The sequence below is a fragment of the Patella vulgata genome, chromosome 1, assembly GCF_932274485.2.
Source record: "Patella vulgata chromosome 1, xgPatVulg1.2, whole genome shotgun sequence".
Classification (NCBI taxonomy): Eukaryota; Metazoa; Mollusca; class Gastropoda; family Patellidae; genus Patella; species Patella vulgata.
The window spans coordinates 4,472,693-4,494,123 of record NC_065879.2 but is presented as its reverse complement, the minus strand read 5'-3'; the positions used below and the strand labels follow the sequence as shown (position 1 = coordinate 4,494,123).

General features: G+C 33.8%; 1 protein-coding gene across 10 annotated transcripts in view; it reads left to right on the top strand.

Moving 5' to 3' along the window:
- Nucleotides 1–21,431, top strand: part of LOC126808494 (muscleblind-like protein 3) — a 222,094-nt gene that overhangs the window by 188,234 nt on the left and 12,429 nt on the right. For 5 of the 10 annotated variants that reach the window (XM_050533247.2, XM_050533245.2, XM_050533248.2 and 2 more), the window contains 7 exons: nucleotides 5,138–5,308; nucleotides 9,554–9,625; nucleotides 10,435–10,506; nucleotides 12,309–12,500; nucleotides 13,494–13,736; nucleotides 17,918–18,077; nucleotides 20,333–20,428. In XM_050533247.2, the coding sequence (XP_050389204.1) occupies nucleotides 5,138–5,308; nucleotides 9,554–9,625; nucleotides 10,435–10,506; nucleotides 12,309–12,500; nucleotides 13,494–13,736; nucleotides 17,918–18,077; nucleotides 20,333–20,428 (1,006 nt within the window). Of the gene's footprint in view, nucleotides 1–5,137; nucleotides 5,309–9,553; nucleotides 9,626–10,434; nucleotides 10,507–12,308; nucleotides 12,501–13,493; nucleotides 13,737–17,131; nucleotides 17,201–17,917; nucleotides 18,078–20,332; nucleotides 20,429–21,431 lie in introns of all 10 variants that reach the window. The other 5 variants (XM_050533253.2, XM_050533250.2, XM_050533254.2 and 2 more) reach the window with 5 other exon arrangements.

Sequence of the window (21,431 nt, the reverse complement as noted above, 5' to 3'; positions counted from 1 at the left end):
GCCATTGAGATATAAAGGTTATATATATATAAAAACCAGGTATATATTATATATCTAATTATTACAGTTAAATCAAACTTATTATCGATTATTTCTATCTTCATTACTGAAAGGCCTAGAGGTGTGGCACTTCTAGTAAGAGAGATATAGAAATATAGTGTAACACCCATCGAATACAATCTATCTTCATTACTGAAAGGCCTAGAGGTGTGGCACTTCCAGTTAGAGAGAGAGAGAGAGTGAGAGAGAGAGAAATATAGTGTAACACCCATCAAATACAATCTAGGTCTATTTTGGATTAATATATGGTATATCATTAATTCACTAACTCATCACTTGTCGTTAAAGCGGAAGAAAACTGAAGGAACGAAATAAAAGCCCTGGAGATAGAGCAAGCACATGCTCGACATGTGTATTTGAAACTATGACAGTTGCATCAGTGACAGACATTATGATCCAGAGCATAAGAACCAATTCCAGTGAACACACATACATGTATATACAAATTAAAATAACCCTTTAAAAAAGAAACCAAATATTTATAGGTTTTCATATAAAACTTCTAAGGTACAGGTATCCTCTTTTGTCTGCGATATCACCTCGGTGGACGCAGACGTTAGATAAAACTATTACTACTTTTAAAGAGGAAATCCCAGGTATATTTTAATGAATATAACTGGTTATTTGGAGACAAAAGACAAACTTTAAGTTTCCTTGTGGATTTAGCCAGAAGTCTCCAATTCCGCTCTGTGTAGGTCACTGGATAACCATGTCTATACTAGCCGCAATTATGATGTTAAGTGTCAACATGATTATAAAGTCACTACTACAATTGAAGAATGGATCTCTTTAAAACAGTGAATCTAGCGATCATACCTGAACAGCTTAATATTTTGAATTTAAATTTTCGGACAAGTTAAATAAACAGGCTTTATCATCACATTGATTTACATATCTAAACCAACTTTTGTTTATCTGGGAAAACTGGGACTGCTCCTTTAAGTATATATTCTCATTGAGTCTTAACATACTGGTACAGTTTACCTGGGAAATATGGGACTGTTCCTTTAAGTACCGTATATTGTTATTGAAAAATCATTTTGTAAACGGTACAGTTTACCTGGGGCTCGATATCGTCAATAATAACGCTTGATATACTGAAAAGAAATTAACATCCTCGCTATACTCTGTTAAACTAACTATAAAAATATGTCATGTGAGAAAGTTGTAGTTAAAATTCATATTAAGAAATCACTCTTAAAGATCTAATAATATGAATTATTTATTAGGCTATTTGAGAACCATATTGTTGTTGTTTATCAGATTAAAGGATGGGTTTTTTTTGCCAGAAGTGAAGTAAACATAAATAGGTGGTCTCGTATAGGATATTTAATGTAGTATATTGACCATTTTAGTCGCATAAACCCCATTTCTCGCTCTCTTAACTTCTGTTACCATATCCATTTACTGTATGTACACGCAGATATTTTGGGTAATTTTCTTGGGGGAAAAGGTAGGATCTTCATTCAAAGGTGCAGGAAGTAACTCAGTGTGAAATCCTTGATGACAATAAATTCTTGCTGGCGTGTTCACATGCCACCAAACCACTTAATCAATATCATCTGCTTTAAGAATTTATAATCCCGTTGCCATTGTGAACAGAAATTTTGTTCTAAACTTAATAGGTTCATATAATTTGCCTTGGGTAATGTCAATGTGAACGAAACCTAACAGAAAAAAATATTGCACTCGCAGTTTGATGGCATCATTTAAAAAAATTGCTCATTTCACTGACCCGAAAAATGCAATGACTAAAAAAAATGCAAACTTGTTGAAGTCAATTTGCATTTATATATACTTTCACAGGAAAAATCATTTTGTACACGGAAGACGTAATTTTTTTGTCTTTAGTGTTGGTAATGTGAGGAACGGCTATAATCAATAAATCCTTATTAGGATGTAGGTCATATTGACATTTGATAACATCGAATGAGCTGTTTTCATTATAGTTTGTGGTCTTCCATTTTAGCATTTTATTAGGTGCTAAGGTCTTCATCATGCCTGTATCCCTGAAAGCTTTTTCACTTTATAATTGAATTCAAGGCTAAATGTATTAGATGTTCGATTTTAAGTTTTAACAAGTATTGGCATCATGTGGAACTAAAAAATCCTGATTTGTTTAACCTTCCGTCAATGCATGTTGATGCTCTCCGCAAATTTATAGATTTTTTTTTAAAACACCGAGAAACTCTACATGTACATTTATTTTACATGGAAGTATTATGTTATGATGTAAATCCATTAGATTATAGATAAATGTAGATATAAAAAAAAGAGCTATGGTATAAATAAATAAGGGGAAAATGCAGTAATCTGACAGACAAAAACAGGTCTAAATGCATTAGAATAATTAACATTGATGTCTGATTAAATTCTATGTCAAAATTACATCTAAAGCTACTTTTCGTCCATGACAATTTGATTAATAGAATTCTAATCATGAACTCTCTCCAAAATGTAACTAGGAATATTCTTTGGGTCTTGAAGGGTAATATTGTAATAGGGATATATTTCGCACATTTATTCATTCGTTCCTTTATTAATTCATCCATTCATATAATATCCAATGTTTTGTTGTAATAAGTTATTTAAATTTCAATCGATTTATTTTAATACCAATTGGTAACCGATGTTGGACAGCCAACTCATTAATAGTTTAAACTGTATGATAAGCTTAATCCTTATTATTTCTATTATTTGTAATTATTGTCTTTGATGTTTTATGGTTACCTACGTTAGTTAATTATGTATATTTTATATAATCCTTAAATACCAGCTTCTTTAAATACCGAATTGTATATTCATTCATGAGATTCTAGGTTTCATCCCGTTTCCAGGACAGTTGCTCTGCTTGTTGGACGTGCTGTTCTCCATATATGATGTTTAATGTTCTCCAGTAATAAATAGTTTCAAGGATAGTTCCAGTCTTTAGTATTACCGAAGATTCTCTCTGTTATAAGCAGCAAAAGATATGGGCAATATCTCATTAGTACCTTCTTACATTTACAAACAGGCTGATAGAAGACTACTATTAATTTGGTCAAGAAACATTTCTTGATCAACCAAATTTTTCTTCATTTTTTTCTATCAAAATCACTCCTACATGCATGTATTTTTAAAGGTTTCCGAGTCGGAATAAAAATCAGACATTATGAGAAAATGGAGATGGAGTAGAGTGATTGTATTCATTACATCACAAAGATCATAACAAGAATTTTTGACCTGATTTTGATGAGCGTCTAGACACGCAGATTAACGTGTATTGATCGCTTTTATCATCGACATTGTTCTCATTCTGTGTAGGAATAGATACATGTAGTTCCACCAAATAATATTGTCTCTGACAGACTTTCAGGCGAGAAACTATTGCCCAAAGTCAATAAGACATAGCTTTAATTATTAGAATTTATTGCCTGGGGCTCAGAAGAGATACAAACATGTCTGGCAACTTGAAATTTATCTAGGACTCCTTTTTTTTAGCAGACACATTTCATTTATTATAGATTGGCTATGACATAGGCTAGCTTATATCGAAAACAAACTACTTCAGAGAAATATCTATCATGGATGCTTTTTGAGACTAGACATAACATGCTCACTCAATTTAATTATATCAATGTAGAAAGTTTTATGGTGCCATAATAAGATTAGTTTCCATGTAAACCTAAAGTCAGACACTTTCACTTTTAGTTCTTTTAGTTCCAGTTGTTTCTGGGTTTGATTTTTAAATGTACGAAATAAAAACAGTTTTCCACATGGTGGATGTTTAATGTATATGAACCACTTCTATTGACACCTCTAAACCTCTAATTTGACTATCATATATTGACACAAGAGCCATCTCATGAATATGCAATGACATGTATGTTAGATATTAGACATTCTTCCTGTTTAGCTGGCTCGCTCGTCTGGAGGTCGGGTGTTTGATCCCTGCATTGGTAGAGAAAGTTCATCAGGATTTTCCGGTGTGGTTCTCCCTCGTCAGTGATGCAGGACGGAGGTCCTGACAAGGACAGCTGTCTGGTCATTCGGATGGGACGAAAAAACGAGGGCCCATGTACACATTTGCATGCACGTAAAAGTCCCTTGACAGTTGAAATTCGATATAAGAGTAGGCTGTCCGGGCAAAATTTCCCTTTTAGCACTCTGTATGGTATATGCCCGTCTTCATTAGCCCAGTTCGGAGCAGAATAGTAGGACGTTAAACCCCATTTCATTTCATTTCTTTCTGTTTATAGATAAATGTTCATGATTATTATATGTGCCATTGGGGGGTTGGATGGTCAAATGGTTAGCGGCGTGTGAGTTGCATCAAAAGGTCTGTCATTGAGTTCACTGGCATGGTTTTGATTCCCCGGTTGTACGTGACAAGGAGTAGGGTCGTCTGTCCTCAGGTTTCCTTCCACTGAAATAAAATAGAACCATATGTTAGTCCCAAAATGACCTACTTTGTGTCCAGTGGAGTTAAACTCTCTCTCTCTCTCTATGTGGCATTGACAAAATCTCCAAGTGCCTTTTCCAACCTCGTGGGTTTTCTCTGGGTCCTCCAGTTTCCTCCCACTGCTAAAGACCCCTATGCGCAAGCGAATTATTGAAATAAAATTAAACCATATGTTAGTCCCGAAATGACCTAGTTGTGTCGAGTGGACGTTAAACCCCAGTTCTCTCTCTCTCTCCAAGTGCCTTTCATTACAAGAAATGTTGCTGTTGCATAATATGAAATCAGGACAAGTTAGTTGTGCGGTATTGTTAGCAACTGACAGATGGTTGCATTACTGATGGTTCTTTCATTTGTGCAGCTAGCCTCGGGGCTTTCTTCTCCGTGCACTCGATTATTTTATGCATCCATATTATCTTTCAAGATAAAATTCAGAGAAAATACATTTTGTTAGGTTTTTTTTTTTATCTTCTGAATAATGTCACTACACCCTTGTGATTTAAAAATAAAAACATGTACCGTATCTTGGTTTTAATGACTCTAACCATTTAAAAATAACAAAAGTATATGGATGAATTACCATTGTGAATATTTTCTGATCAAATTTATTTATGGTGCTTTATTTTTTGTGTTTTTCAGGGAAAATGTCAAAGAGAAAACCCTAAGTGTAAATACTTACACCCACCCCAACATTTAAGAGAACAATTGTTACAGAATGGACGTAATAACTTGATATTAAAAAATCTGCAGTTACAAGCTGCAGCTTCAACCCTGCATCCGTATGTGCCTGCACCAGGGATGATTCCCTTTGTAAGTATAACAGATATAAAATCTTTTCCATCCATCAAGATTCAGTAGCAAATAAACCCATTTATTATACTTAATAATGAAAATCTTGAAAAATTTGTCAATTTATCATTTATTGTTTAGACCAAAGCATCTATTTTGTGCCATATTGTTGAAAACTTAAAAAACAAATTTTTTCAAGTGAATTCATTATTTTCTTTTGATAACAGTGATTTTTAATCTAGTTTTTAGTAAATAATTTCACAAATGTAATAATTTGAGGCATGTGTTTTGGCTTGATATTATAATATCATCAATTAATACAGTACATCGGGGTATAAATAGATAGGCCACATAAACTGTTATATGTTTTACATCTAGCAGGTAAAATAAAAAGCACCTGCTATATGATTTACATCTAGCAGGTAAATAAAAAACAAAAAAGAAAACATCTAGAAAATATGACTTGGTTATTTAAAAAAAGTATATGGAAAATATATTGTTTTAAAAAAAAAAAACAACCAGCTTGAAGATGTTAATTGGTTACCCTTTTTGAACTCAGCTCTATTTGCATTGCATTTTAAGATACTTATATTTTTTCTTGCATGTTATGGGAAAATATTAAAGCTATGATTTTTATTGTTAGTGCATTACATGAAACCATATAATGGATTGTCGATATAAGAAGTTTCATAGAATTATGATCCAATGCAAACTATTTAAATAAAATAACAGTTCCAATTTCTGGTGAACAATTACTTTGGTATTTTACATATACCTGGATGTACGTTCAAATACACATGCTAGCATTCTGCTTTCAATATTGCATGGTAATTGGTTGGAAAATTTATAATATGTTGTTTACGTGTGACATTTTGCACAATATTGCTTGCACTTCTACCAAAGTTATTGACAATACAGTTACTAGAAATCGTGTTAAATACTGCACAACATTAACATTATTAACCCTAGTGAGGACACGTCGCACGAAAAAAATGTTGTCGACAACAAGGGGTAATCTAAGACCCCAGACATAGATAGGTTTTTGTATGCATAATTTGATTCAAATACGATCAAAGTACAGCTTCATATAAAGACTGAATAATAATCAATCAGAGTAAAAAAAAATATTTGAGGTATTATCAGTGACGATATGAATTATAAGATATTTTTGAACCCATCAAAATCTGCAAATAGCTTAATTGTCATATTCATGTAGGATCGTCTTTTGACGGGGTTGGTAGAGTACCTAGATTTGTTTTCAGATCAAGATTACTAGAATGATCAACACAATATCATCAGTAAGAAATATTCCAAATACAAAGCTTTCACTGAGCGCAGTACAGATTAGACACTTTTAACCAGCAAAATGTTTAAAGGAGAGGGGAGTGGGGTCAACAAGACCCCTTGTTTCCGATAATGTAATACTCAAAGTTTCTTGTCAAATGGTGACTGTTGCCACTGCCTCACTTCTGTTCTATTTGCAGAGTTATAGCCAACGTTAAGTAGCTGACAGTGTATAAAATTCTCGCTAGACAATTATGAACCAATTCCCCACAAATGTTAAGGATATAGTCGTGGGGTCCCAAAATAACCCTTGTATCTGCACCAGGGTCAAAGGTCAATTGTTACAATTTAGATTTATTCAAAACAACTAAAGCAGATCTGTGAAACTCAATTTTGCAGGCTCAAATGCTAATCCTGGAAGTATGCTGCTTCTGAGCTACCCAATTTTTTTTACATTTGTTGGCTGACAAAATTTTATTGGGAGTTAGACTGTGAATAATTTATCATATCTCAATGCCCATTTTTAGCTGGATTTAATTTATGTAAAATATTTAAACAAAAAAAATAGTACTAACGCAAGGTAGTCCGGGGTAGTCCCATATAAAGATTTAGTTTCATATTTTAAAAACATTCATTTTGACCAGAAAAAATATCCTTTAAAGAGCATCCTGTTATTATGAGTTCCATGGAAACATTTTTCACTTTTTGGTCCCAAATGGCATCAAGCCAATTAAAAAAGCCTGTGATAAATGAGACTGATGGAGTGTTTTGTTGTTTCTAATGTATTATGTTAAAAATAACTCATACAGCAGATAAACTAGTTTTATGATAGTCCCGAAATACCTCTCAACTTTATATTACTTTATTTACAGTTAAATTGAATGAAATAGGGTTTATTTTACAAACAAAATCTTCAAAATAATAATATTTATATAAAATTTAGGTCTTCTGCAACCTTACTTCACAATGAATTTTGGCAAATCTTCCCTGAAATTTCCAGGATTACTTTGGCAAAACTAAAAAAATTTCCTAGACATAGATTACCAAAGAGTTGAGAGATTTGGGCTCAAAGAAAGGAAAAACATTTGTTATTTTTCTTTAACTTAAGTGAATTCTTTAGATCTGATTTAAACTGGTACCTGTTTTACACCTGTAACGGGACATTCTTACCTTAGGCAATAAGTTCACACCTTTTTCTTTTGAGATCTGATATCTGCAGTCTGCACATAGGAAACTTTCAGAGGAAGTCCTAACCCTCAAAGAAATGAAAACTGGAATATCAGAAATTTCATTAATTTATTATTTAATTAAGTATAATGAAAAATGGAAACAAGGTTTCCACATAATAACATTAGAAGAAATAAATAAAACAACTATAATAGAGAAGCTTTATAATAAAAAAAATTAAAAAAAGGAGAAAAGAAAAGGTCACCAGCATGTTTGAAAATCAGATATTTATTTTTCATAGCCATTATGAAAGTTTTCCTTACTATTACTTGAACATATGTGAAAATATAAAAATCCCTGCTCAACAGTAGTACAAACAGATTTTAAGTTACAATAAGAAGTGGTTTATTATTCACAGAACGGAGGGCCTGACAAGGACAGCTGTCTAATCATTCGGATGGGACGAAAAACCGAGGTCCTATGTACACATTGGCGTGCACGTAAAAGATCCCTTGACAGTTGGAATTCGATGTAAGAGTAGGCCGTTGAGCCGCTGTCCGGTCAAAATTTCCCCTCATAGCACACTGTATGGCGTATGCCCGTCTTCATTAGCCCAGTTCGGAGCAGAACAGTAGGACGTTAAACCCCTCACATTTTGGGTGATATGACCCTTTTATTTGACCCTTATATTTTCATTTATGTCTAGATCTACCGGCCTGTCCAGCCTCTGCTACTCTTTTAAGGGAATATTGCCGTTCCACCTCTACTTTTCCTATTACTTGAACAGCAAAACTTTGTTTGTTTTTCTCAAGATCTTTGCTCAAAATACCAAAGTTTTGAATTCTTAAGAAAAAAATATCAAAAAATTATCGCTCACAGTCAACTACTAGGCTGATTGTTAATAAGATTCTGAAGAAGGGAAATAAAATTGGTTTGGCCTTATTATAATAATATGTTACAGCAACACAGTGGGAAGCCTACTGATTGTTTAGTATTGTCGGTAATTGTAATTATAAGAACAAGATCTAGTACAATACTACAGACACCTGGGGTTACCTACCTATATATAGTGTTAATTATATTGATTATTATTGACAATGACTGAACTAAAGATTAATTATAGGTAATAAGTCAGGTTTCCATAACAAACCATCACATAACAGCCACTCAACATATAGGGCAAGGGAGATAACTCATCAAAGTAGAATAATTTATTTACAAGTACACCAATATGCATATGAATAATCTTAAGGCAATAGTAATAATTAATTCATTTATACAGTCCAACAAAATCTAGCCAATAGCTTCTCTAAGGCGCTTTACGAAACTTGGACATGGAATTTATATTTCTTTAAAATAAAGACATAAACAAAGATAGATGGTAGTAACCTGAATATAGATATCGAAAAACACGTATCTATACATTATAAAACAATTTTATCTTCAAGTTGAAATGTTTCCATAATTTTACAGCCCTTTTCCTGTGTTTAGTTTCCAGTTTATAGTTTTCATGGGGGGTGGGGGTGGTTGGAGGGCCGAATGGTTAGCATGAGGCCTGTCATTGAGTTAACTAGCGTGTTTTCGAGTCCCCGGTTGTACGTGACAAGGAGTAGGGTTGCCTGTCCAACCTCGTGGGTTTTCTCTGGGTCCTCCGGTTTCCTCCCACTGCTAAAGACCCCTACGTGCAAGCGAATTATTGAAATTAAATTAAACCATATGTTAGTCCCGAAATGACCTAGTCTGTGAAATAATGGATGATACAGAAAGAACATGCAGTATCATGATTTTTGATTTTAAATTATCTTTTAACTGTAGACAAGTGGTAAGAGTGCTGGCTACCAGTCCGTAAGCTTAGATTCGATACTTCCGGGCCAATACCCTTTAATGGTTAGTGGTATATCTACATATTTAGTCGCAAATATTTTCTTTTCTACAAGCTTTAATATTCATATATATATATATATTTGTTACTGTTATGCATTTTATATTTTAATTTGTTTATGCATTGAGTGTGTATTTATATGCTTCTAAAATGCCAGTTTGTCGAATTTCACCAATCTGGTTAAAACACAGATCCTATTTCGTTTCGTTTTTATAGTTCAAAATTTCGTTTTACTTGTCTTTACAACACTTGGATCTGGAAGAGTTGTTATTTAACTCGTGTTCTGAATGGTGTCAGGGATACGCCAATGAAACGGTCTGTTACGGCGAGCTTTAGGCATGTTTTTCACGGAACTGTGGGTAATCCACTAGTAACATCAATGCTGATTAGTTAATCAAATGTCTGCCGTCATAGGTCATAAGTCGATCTTTTGACCCCTGACGTGACCTATCGCTATAACTTGTCAGATCCTCATGTATTGTAGGCCATCGAAAGTATAAAAAAACGAAACGAAATATAGATCTGTATTTTAATCTGATTGGAATTTCCCCTTTTTACATCTAACAAAAAGATTTCGCAAATAACAAAATCTAAAATATATCGTAGTGAACATTCTTATGTTTCATCTATCAAAGATATTTTATATTCCATTTGAACGATAATTTACAAAACCTCATAATCCAGATCATTTTATCTGGAGGGCAAAAAATACGTAGAAATTATTTTTTCTTAGATTTTGTCATTTTATATCTTGGAGCACTACCATGAAATACTAATAGTCAGCATGAATTTTTTTTTATTTTTGTCCTAAAAGACTACTAGTGGTAAATATTCGGCCGCATACCAGTCCATGCAATCCGTAGTTCCGGGGCAATACCCGTTTCTGGTTAGTGGTATTTGTTCATTCCGTAGCCTTGCTCTTTATTTCATCACGCTCTTGGCTACATATGTTTGCTTTTCTCTATGCTTCTTTTTCTTTTTCTTGACAATTAGAATAAAAATTCAAGGAGTGTGCTGAATCATACAAACATAACAAACAAACATGTATTATTATGTTGACACTCATGTCCGCCTTCCACGGATTATAAATTCATGTTTGACTTGTACTTTAAAATTAAAAACCAAAAATTGTGTAATATTTATTTCTTTAGTAATTGAACAGTGACACACTAACACTATTTATGGAATAACAATTACTGGTTTATTAACATGCAACGTTTCCACGACGATACTCTCATCTTTATCAAGCAAATCATCGTCGTGGAAACGTTGCATGTTAATAAACTAGTAATTGTTATTCCATAAAAAGTGTTAGTGTGTGTAATATTTACTTTCGATTCACTATAATAAATGTTCGTTAAAATCCTGTGTCCACTAAGAATGTTACTGCTTGTTATTTTGGTATCAAACTTGTTCAGTATATTTGCTGTTCTAATCTTTAAGAGAAATGTTAATATTTTCAATATTGTAAATACAGGGAATTTGTTGTTTTGAAGAGTACAAGAGAAACTGCCATTTATTATCCATGGTGTGGACATTTTAACTGATCTTGCCCCAGGATCATAAAATATTTGAGGTTTTTTGGGGGGTGGGGGTGGGGGTTTGTCCAGCTAAATTTTTACCCGAACTTCAATTTTTTGTTGTCAGTGCTTAAGGGAAAATATGCAATTTATATTTTGTCAAATCAGTACAATAAAACTAAACTTGAATTTTATAGGCATAGAGAGAATAAAAAAAAAGTTGCACGATCTTGGGGTCGGATTTGACCCTTGATGACAGAATTCAACCACTTTAAAATAATGATGTTACCAACAATTCCCATTCTGGACGGAAAAAGGGTTAACTTACTTTAGTCATTCTATCTTCCTGGATTTGTGGGAAGTTTGCAGTGTGACATAAAAGTATTTGTTATTGGGGTACAAGATAGATAACTTTCGTTTAAAAGTGACTTCGGAATCAGACCACCACTTATGATTGCTTTGTTTGGTTTTTTGTTTGTTGTAATGCTGGTAATTTTACTATGCCTCACTTTAGATTAATCTGAATAAAACACAGATCCTATTTCGTTTTGTTTTTTATAGTTCAAAATTTTGTTTTAATTGTCTTTACTACACTAGGATCTGGAAGAGTTGTTATATAACCCATAGCCAATGAAAAGGTCTGTTACGACGAGTTCTTGGCGTGCTGCGCACAGAACTGTGGGTATACAATTATAAAAATCAATGCTGATTGATTAATCAATGTCTAACATCATAGGATCAAAAGCCGCTTGTATGGGCCCTGACACAACATTCCACTACAACCAGTCAGATCTTCATGTAGTAGAGGCCATCGAAAGTAAAAAAAAAAAAAAACGAAACGAAATATAGATCTGTATTGTAATCAGATTGCACTTAGATCTATATTTTAACCCTTTCTAGTGTATTTTGCATGACATTGTTAAAACCATTATTTTCACTTCTTTGTATTTTCAGAATCCGAGTTTCAAGAATGCTAAATTTAGCAGATCTAACATATTTTTTTGTGATATTGCTACATGATTTTATTATAAATCAAAATAGCACTATTTTGTTTAATGGAAGAAACACTATTTTTTACTAACATGAAATTATAATTTATTCAGCTAATGAAACTGTAGAATAATTTGAGAAATCGTATGTGATAACTTTTGTATTGTTTTTGTGACAGGCCCCACCATATATGAACACCATGCCGTCAGCTGTTAATTTTAATCCATACATGAACGCTTCTATTAACATGACCGTCCCAAGTGGAGTTGGTGACGGAGGTTCCTACATCTCACAGCAAATTCCAGGTGGGGTAATACCTACACAGATTCAACATACGCAACAAAAAGTGGCTCGTCCTGATCGACTTGAGGTAGGGTACCGTTGGTAATCATTACGAACTATTCTATTTAAAACTTATTGTTTTGTGCCATGACAGAAATATCTTAAAACCATCCATCTTGTATTGGCTGATTGTAGATGTTGATTGATCTTCTTTACTACGTGTATTCTCTTCCGTCAAAAAAAAAAAAATCGAGGGCTTTTTTTTTTTTTTTTACCTTTTGTTTCATATCAATGTTGGCAAGACAGTTGATATTTTCTTGCAATGAACAGCCATATTTCTGCTAAGCAGTACTGCTTTAGAATTACACGCTTTTACATGTAGATAGATCATAGGCTATGGAAGTTGGGCCATCTATCATGTGGTTCTTTTTAAATGCTCTTTAATTTCTTTATTAAAAAAAAACTTTCAAAACACACTTTGTTGGTGATCATTGTTGTTTGGCTTCCGCCGCTTGACAACTGCAAATGCTTGATTGGAGCAAATTTGAATATGACATGACATAACGACACAAGCCTGGTTATATATTTCTATTTAGTATAAAATGGATTTTTTTTAGAAAGAATTTCAAAACTCTGTGCACATGTGATTATTTTTAAGTTCCTGTCTGATTCCTTTGAAATATATTTATATGTATGTCATCACATTATTTTGAACAATGTAGTCAAGCACTTTTAAATTTTTTTCTCATATGTTTCTCTCTGCTTCAGAGAGATCAGATCCGAGCTGTTTTGGGGAGGAACCTGACATCTTACTATTTTAATATCCTTTCTCCATTTTGTCTCGCTTGTTTTAAAATAGTCACCTATATTTAGTACTTCCATATTATCTCTTTCTTTTAATTATCTATGCTCTAAATTTTAAATTGTCCCTCACTGTACTACTACTGTTTTAGAGTAGCCCCCCTTATCCCCTCCCTCCATGAAATTGAAGTCCCACTCTCGCTGTGTAGTTGATTGGTGGATATTCTCCGCCTGCTTGCTACTAACACAAACCTTTTCTGCTTTTCTACATTCTTTGCAGGTATGTCGTGAATTTCAAAGGGGTACTTGTACGCGGCAGCCTAGTGAATGTCGCTACGCGCACCCTCCTGATAATGTTACTATAGAGAGCGCAGACAACCATGTAACTGTGTGTATGGATTTCGTTAAGGGAAAGTGTATACGGGATTCGTGTAGATATTTCCACCCTCCATCTCACCTCCAGACTCAGATAAAGGCTGCACAACAACGAGCTAACGCAGTCGCTACGCAGACCCCATCTCTGGTAGGGGTTCCTTTCTGCTTCAACTCACTAGTTCTCGCTAACTGTTGTTCTTAATTTAAATGCTATTTAGTCACTTTCCTTAGCTTGAATTATCTTTTAGTTTTGTTATTGAAATCTGGAAAATTACACCGTTTGAAAAGTCGAAAAAAAAAAAAATGACATACAAAATTATGAACCAAAGTAAATTGAACAATGAGATCAGATCATCTCGTTTTTTCTTTTATATCTTTTGGGTTACAGTACCGGAATTTAAAAATTATTATATTTCGAACTTTTTTTTAATTCACTAATGTAGTAATGTATTGTAAATGAGTAATGTACGTGGTATTACTTAATTTTAATTTTCCAAGTTTGAATACGATACCTACATTTAATTTTAATAGTCCCTGAAATATGGGTCACTTATCTTGCGCCTGTCTAGAAGCCTAAAATCTGCCCCTTTATGTTTCCAAAACTTACTGTTCTCTATCCGTGAATGATTATTATAGTATCTTGCACTGACAAAAAGTTAATTTAATATTTTCTTGCCCTTCCTACCCTTAATGGATGCATCAAGCTTATACAATGCTAATGTTCCATACTTGAGCATTTAATTCTTGGTTATTTTTTGCTTTATTTTATTGAATGATTAGGATATCCTTTGCATAATTAGTGTGGTGTTAGACCTAAAACCTTTTGCCTGCTTGTAAATATTTTCAATTTAATAATGCACTCTTCTTGTCTTGACATTCACTTTTTTGAATTGTTTAAAAAAAAGATTAAAGAAAAAAAAAGCATAGATCAGCTTTCTGCAAAAGTAGATTTGCCTCACTTTAGTTTCAGTCTGCCTTCCTTTATGCCTAAACTTTGACCTGACCCTTTTCCTCAAATTCCTCAAATTTACACGAAGCACGTGTACATTCAAACCTAACGTATACCGAATACGAAAAAAAAATATAAATACATGGCGACAGTTTGCGGTTTATCACCATATTCTAAAGAAGGGGGTGGGGGTAACTCACGATATTGCAAAATCACAGGACAAGATAGGACCCTGTGCATGACTTGTGATATATTTATATATATATAAATGTTATTTTGTATATCTTATATGATCTCCATATATATGAAATATATCTTGTGTATTGTATGCTTTAATACATTTATGTCAGACAAACAGCCCACACCTTTTACACCACCATCTTGACTATTGGGACATGCTCACAGAGCTTACTGCCTTTCTATATAATCACTATACATATCATTGATTTACTAAATTAAGTTCCACTTAGATCAGATCAGATTGCACACAGAAATCAAATTCGGAGTTTTATAAGATACTTGCGATCAGTCAAACACACACATGTATAGGATAGTTATTTTTAATACTTGTCAAAGTAGGTTAATTCCATTACGTGATGCAAATATGTCCTTGATGCAAATATGTCCTTCGGTGAATCATGAACTACACAAACAAGTTAGCTCTATACTCACTGTATATTGGATGTTCACACTATATAGAACAAGATAGAATTAAATCGGGAAAGTGTTAGCAGAGTTCACTGGTAAGTTATTTGCTCATTTAAAGCAAATTCTAAAACCCACCAAGTTCTACCTTCATGTGATCTTGATTCTCTGAAAAAAATTACAACAGTGTTATGTATTGGTTGATTAGAATTACCAAAATGTTTTTTAATTTGTTTTCGAAAAAACGGAATGGCAGATAGTGGATCAATATTGAACACGAGCCTTGTTGATGAAAACAAAAATAGATATAAATCTAATCTAAAAATCAAATTAGTTTTTTTTCGAATGACATAATTCAAAATTAGTACCGTACCATGCAGTATTCATTTTTTGTTGAGAATTGAATTAGCAAAACCCATAATCATTGTTGTAATTTAAGAGACGGTTATAACTATTATTTTTTTCATCATTGAACTGTGATTTTTCTGATATAATTTAATCTTTAACAAAAATATGTACAACAAAAAACCTGTTTTGTTTTCAGCCAATCTTTTCAATTTTGTAAACTATATAATCTCTTTATTTTATTATTTTTTTTTTATTTTATTTACAGAAAAATGTGTTTTAATATTTTTGACTGGAAATAAACTTTTAATTGTTTTAATCGAAATTAATAAGTCCATGTTATTGTACATCAAATTGTTTTTTTTTTTTTAAAAATTGTACATTGAAACACAACGTGTTAAGTTCTCTAAAATTGAAAAAAAATCCCCTCAAAATTCTCCCCAAGATTACATACAAAAAAAAAGTGATCATTTACATTATTTCTTGATTTATTTTCTTGATTTCTAACAATTTTATTTTTGCATGACTCATGTTTGGCACACTGTCATCACGATATATTATATATATATATAAATTTATATACATCATATACTGTATACATGCAGCTCAAATCTTTCTAAATTCTTGTCATGTTTTATTTTAAAATTTTAAATACTGTGGAGAAATTCCCACCAAAATTTAAAAAACAAATCGGAACAGAATCATTTCTCCTTTGGCATGATAACTCTAAAAAAAATCTCTTATACAATTTTTTTTCCTATGAAGCTCTGAATTGAGGAGAACTGACATTGTGAATATTAATTGACTATTGACCAGTACCAGTATCGAAAAAGGAAGACCAAGTTTCTTCAAAGATTTCTTTTGGAAAAAAACAATATATATATAAAAAAAACACTCTTTGGCTTTATACAGTAATGTAATTTTAGTTGGTGACCAATTTTGTCGAAACTCTGAGATTGTTTGCGATGTATATGTAATTAGTGTTATGGTGTAGTTGGCGATTTTATTTATTATTATTAGTATCATGATGTCACATGATCTGTAGGTCTAGCTTAAATGTTAAATTAGGTATTCAAGTCGCTGTTATACTTAGATATATCACCCAAAATTCTTTTTTTTTTTTTTTTAGTTTTGATAGTCTTTCCATGGCGATCCCTTGTATAGCTAATTCAAAACTCTATCCTCACTCATTGAATACTTTCAGTGGATAAACTAATGAAAATTTATGAAACTTCCTTGTTGAACCTCTCTCTCTAATGATGTGCGATTATTAACCAAATCTTTTATATCTATTTACCAGCAGTTTATCTAATTATTTTAGACATCTTATTTTACTCAACTAACTTAGCTTTGAATTTGTGACTAATTGTGCATACGTTTTTGTTTGGTTGTGGGTCTTGTATTTTTGCCTTATTCGATACTGGTATGTTCATCTATGATTTAAATGCATGTTATGGAACTGTTTTTACCGATGGTGCTTTTTTTTTTTTATTTTCATCACCCAACATGCCTTGCCGCTTGCTCTACGTTGTCATGTTCCGCCAACCCTGCAAATGCCGCCATTTCATTGGCCATTGCCATCATGTGCTCCGCATACTAATTAGCCGCAAGTGGTTGAGGTCTTGACCGCTGGCAAGAAGAGACCTCGAGACCCTGCCGATGATCTAGTTCTGGTACTATTCCCATGATGCTTTGCATGTAGCTGTAGAAAGCTTAAATACGATTATTTGCACAGTCACATGACAAAATATGGCTACCTTTCTTGCTTTTTTTGTTAGAATTAATTTGTTTTTTCCTCTGATGGTGAAAAAGTGTCTGGTTTTTTCATTACAGCATCACAATACAATACAATACAATACACGCCTTGCATGGCAGCTTACTTTTGGATGTTCTCTTGGTCATTTAAGTTATTATTAGCCAAAAAATTGGTGATAAGGGGAAACCTTCTTAACACCTAACTGTCATGTGATTCTGCAAAATCAATTTAAGTAGACTATAAAAAGTAAAAAAAAAAGTATTTTATTTCTTTCGTTCTTTATTTAAATGATTATGAAGTAGTTCTGCACTTTAATGAAAGTATGTAACACTCTTGATAATTAAAACTTTTAGTATATAAAGTAGTGCCTCTCATGAAAGCTTTACGTTTACTAGAAATTAAGCTCTTAAATTGTCTCTTTTAATTGGCTTTTGCAGAGAAATTGAAAATTAATCAAAACCCTTACTCCAATTTTTCCTCCTTAGAGGGTAAACAAACTTTTTTGCATTCAGATAGGGAAAGGGTGCTTTTTTCGATTTTTCGATTTTTTTTTTTTTTGCATATCTTTCTTTTTTACCCCTCTTTCTAACAGAACAATTTTACTAGGTATCTTTTATTGTTTCTTCTTGTATAGGGGGCGTTCCCAAACATGGTTCCACATATAAAACGCCTGGCTGTAACAGACAGTAAAAGTGGCATTCCAGTCTACCAACCTAGTTCCATGGGCATGGGTGCTGCCTACCAACACGCTACAATGATGCAGCTTCAACAACAGCCCTACATCCCTGTCACATGTAAGTAAAATAACACTTAAATTCTCACTTTGTAGTCTTTCTTTTCTTCTTTTTTTTTGTTGTTGTCTTGATGAATGTTAGTTGTGGATTCTCCGCATATTTCCTCAGTAAAGGAATGACATCAGATGGTCCACAGGCCTGGAAATAACAGTTTTAGAAGTACCTGTGAGGTACTAATGAAAAAATACCTGACATTTTCAACTTAGTGTCTGACATGTATTAATAATATCAATAAAACAGACAAATCAGTGCCTGACAAAATGACTGGCACCAGAGGTTTTGTGCCTGACAAAACCTGATCTGTGCCTGACATTGTCTGTGACAGGTGCCTTATTTCCAGGACATGGAAGTTTTACTAGGAGTGACGGGGGGGGGGGGGGGTATACCTCATTGATGGATTGGCTCAAGTGGGTCTGATGAAATCAACATAAAGATAAGCTATGACTGACATGTAATTCTTTTTGATCAACATGTCAAAAAATTAATTAAGGATCTTTTATGGCAGTACAATAAATGCCGTATTAAAATATTGTAAACTTGATGCCTGGAGGTCGGGTGTTCGATCCCTGCATTGGCCGAGAAAGTTCATCTCGATTTTCCGGCGTGGTTTCCCCTTGTCAGTGATGCAGAACGGAGGGCCTGACAAGGACAGCTGCCTAGTCGTTCGGATGGCACGAAAAACCGAGGTCCCGTGTACACATTGGCGTGCACGTAAAAGATCCCTTGGCATTTGGAATTCGATATAAGAGTAGGCCGTAGCGCCGCTGCCCGGGCAAAATTTCCCTCATAGCACACTGTATGGCGTATGCCCGTCTTCAATTAGCCCAGGTTAGGTGCAGAAGAGTAGGACGTTAAACCCCATTTCATTTCATTTTATTTTGTAAACTTGATCGCATGTTGTCATTCCTTCGCTGGGTGAAGTTGTTTGAAATTAATTTATATATACTTCATTTTGTTCGAGATTGTGTATGACATGTAAATGTCCACATAATCATGCATGTCTTTTTTTTTGTTCAATTTTTGAAGCTTCATGCAAAGATTATCTGATTAATACCAGGGCCGGCGGAAGCAATTCTTGATTGGGGGGGGGGGGCTTCCATCCTAGGTCCTTATAGGCAAGGGTCCAGGGGCCACAATAACCTGGAGAAAAGAGTACTTGCGGCCAAATTATTGGGGGGCATAGCCCCCCCCTAGCCCCCCCACTCCGCCGGGCCTGAATACACAGTAACATAATATATATAATCCTTTCGTTGTATTTCACGATTGGAAACAACAAAACTAACATAGTTATATGGGACAACAATCACTGGGTTTATTATACACTAGTTTCAATAAGTATCCTTTTATCTTCATGAGAAAGAGAGAGAGGGGTGGGGGGGGGTAACATCCACTGACAAAAACTCGGTCATTTTGGGAGAGAGAGAGATGGGGTTTAACATCCACTCGACAAAAACTAAGTCAATTCGGGACTAACATATGGTTCAATTTTATTTCAATCATTCGCTTGAATGTAGGTGTCTTTTAGCAGTGGGAGGAAACCGGAGGACCTAGAGAAACCCCACGTACAACAGGGGAATCGAAACGCTGCCAATTGACTCAATGACAGACCTTATGATACAGCGCGCACGTGCTAACCATTCGGCCATCCAACTCCCTGATAACGATAAGAGGATATTTATCAAAATGTTGTCTATATAATAAACCAGTGATTGTTATCTCATGTTAGTTTTAACAAAATACAATTAGGCTATAAAATTTTGAATTTTTAATAAAGCTCAATTCATCAAGTCCTGATTTAATTTGAGAGTAAAATCAATTTGATTAAAGATACATTATGGAAGATTAGATAAAGAGCTGGCAGTTCTCATTATAATAGTTAAAAACTAGATAATGTAAAGGGAATTTGCTGAAAATTTCAGTCAAAATGATCCACTCTCAACAAAGAATTTAGCGATTGAATTTTGGGCCTGACCTCGATCATCATTACTAAAGTCAGTACGATAAAAAACATAGTCTCCTTATCTAATTTTTGATTTAATCATGAATGAGCGTTAAGCAGCAGATATGATTATAATCCAGTAAATATCGCAGGCTAGCGATGACATAGAGAGTTGATTATTGTCTGGATAAGTTAATTAATGTCTAATTAATTATTTAGATAACATTTCAGACCTAAAGAAAGGCCTGCAATTGGCAGATTTAGCTCTTGCATAATGCATGTTTAATATATCTTTTGTTTCATTTCGTCTCTGTAGTTCCGAACTTCCACACTACAGAAGATCAAACATATACTCCGAACAACTGCTGGTCAGATGACAGGCATCATCAACTCTGTTATACACAAAACCTCTGTGAGTTTATTCATAAATCCATAGATGTCATTCTCAGTGGCTGTTCAATTGGAACATGACAGTGATGAAATAAAACCAGTCATTGTTTTTGAAGGTGAACGATGGCTCTCGAGCTCCAACCGCGCACCTGAATGTCGGGGAGTAGGGTCGCCTGTCCAATCTCCATGGTTTTTTCTGGGTCCTCCGACTTTCCTCCCACTGCTAAAGAACCCTACGTGCACGCGAATTATTAAAATAAAATTGAACCATATGTTAGTCCCGAAATGACCTAGTTTGTGTTGAGTGGACGTTAAACCCCATTTTTCTCTCTCTCTCTCACTCTCTATGTATTAGTTATTATTTTTGTAAGAAGCTAAAGAATTGTTCAGACTTCGTATTGAAATGCATGCAATTCATCCTTGTTATTTTGCATTAGATTGTATGATCTTATTAACATTGAAAAAGACAAAATACCTAACATGGATGCTGTTTGAATCTGAATCATTCTTACAGACTCTAAATTAGTTGTTTTATTCAGTTTCATTTTTGAGTGCAGGGCCGGTTGTAGAAAATGTGTGGCCCAATTTGGGAGGCCCGAAGTTACAGGATATGCATACATTGCAGTATGTTCTGAAAAAGCCACGAATAGCCAGAAATATGAATGGATATTTCTCTATTTGTCTTGTAGCCATCAATACCTGAAAAATAGCAACACCTGGCAGCCCTTCTGCCAGATTGCCACAAATTTTTAAGTTGGTGAGCCATGGGGTCCCTTTCTAGTGCAGGGCCCAATTTGGGAAAATTGGTCAAATGTGTTTGCGTGTTTGTCACTTTGTCTTTTTCAATCAGAGAAGCTTGGTCCATTAACATTTAGCATTTTGATAATATTTTAATAATCATTCCTGACCAGCATTGAACAGTAAATGGTTTTCACTTTTAATGGTGGATTTATTCTTGTTTAGACTCTTCTAGCAAAAAAAAGGAAAACTACATTTCATATGGTCACCGTTAGAAACAATTTACT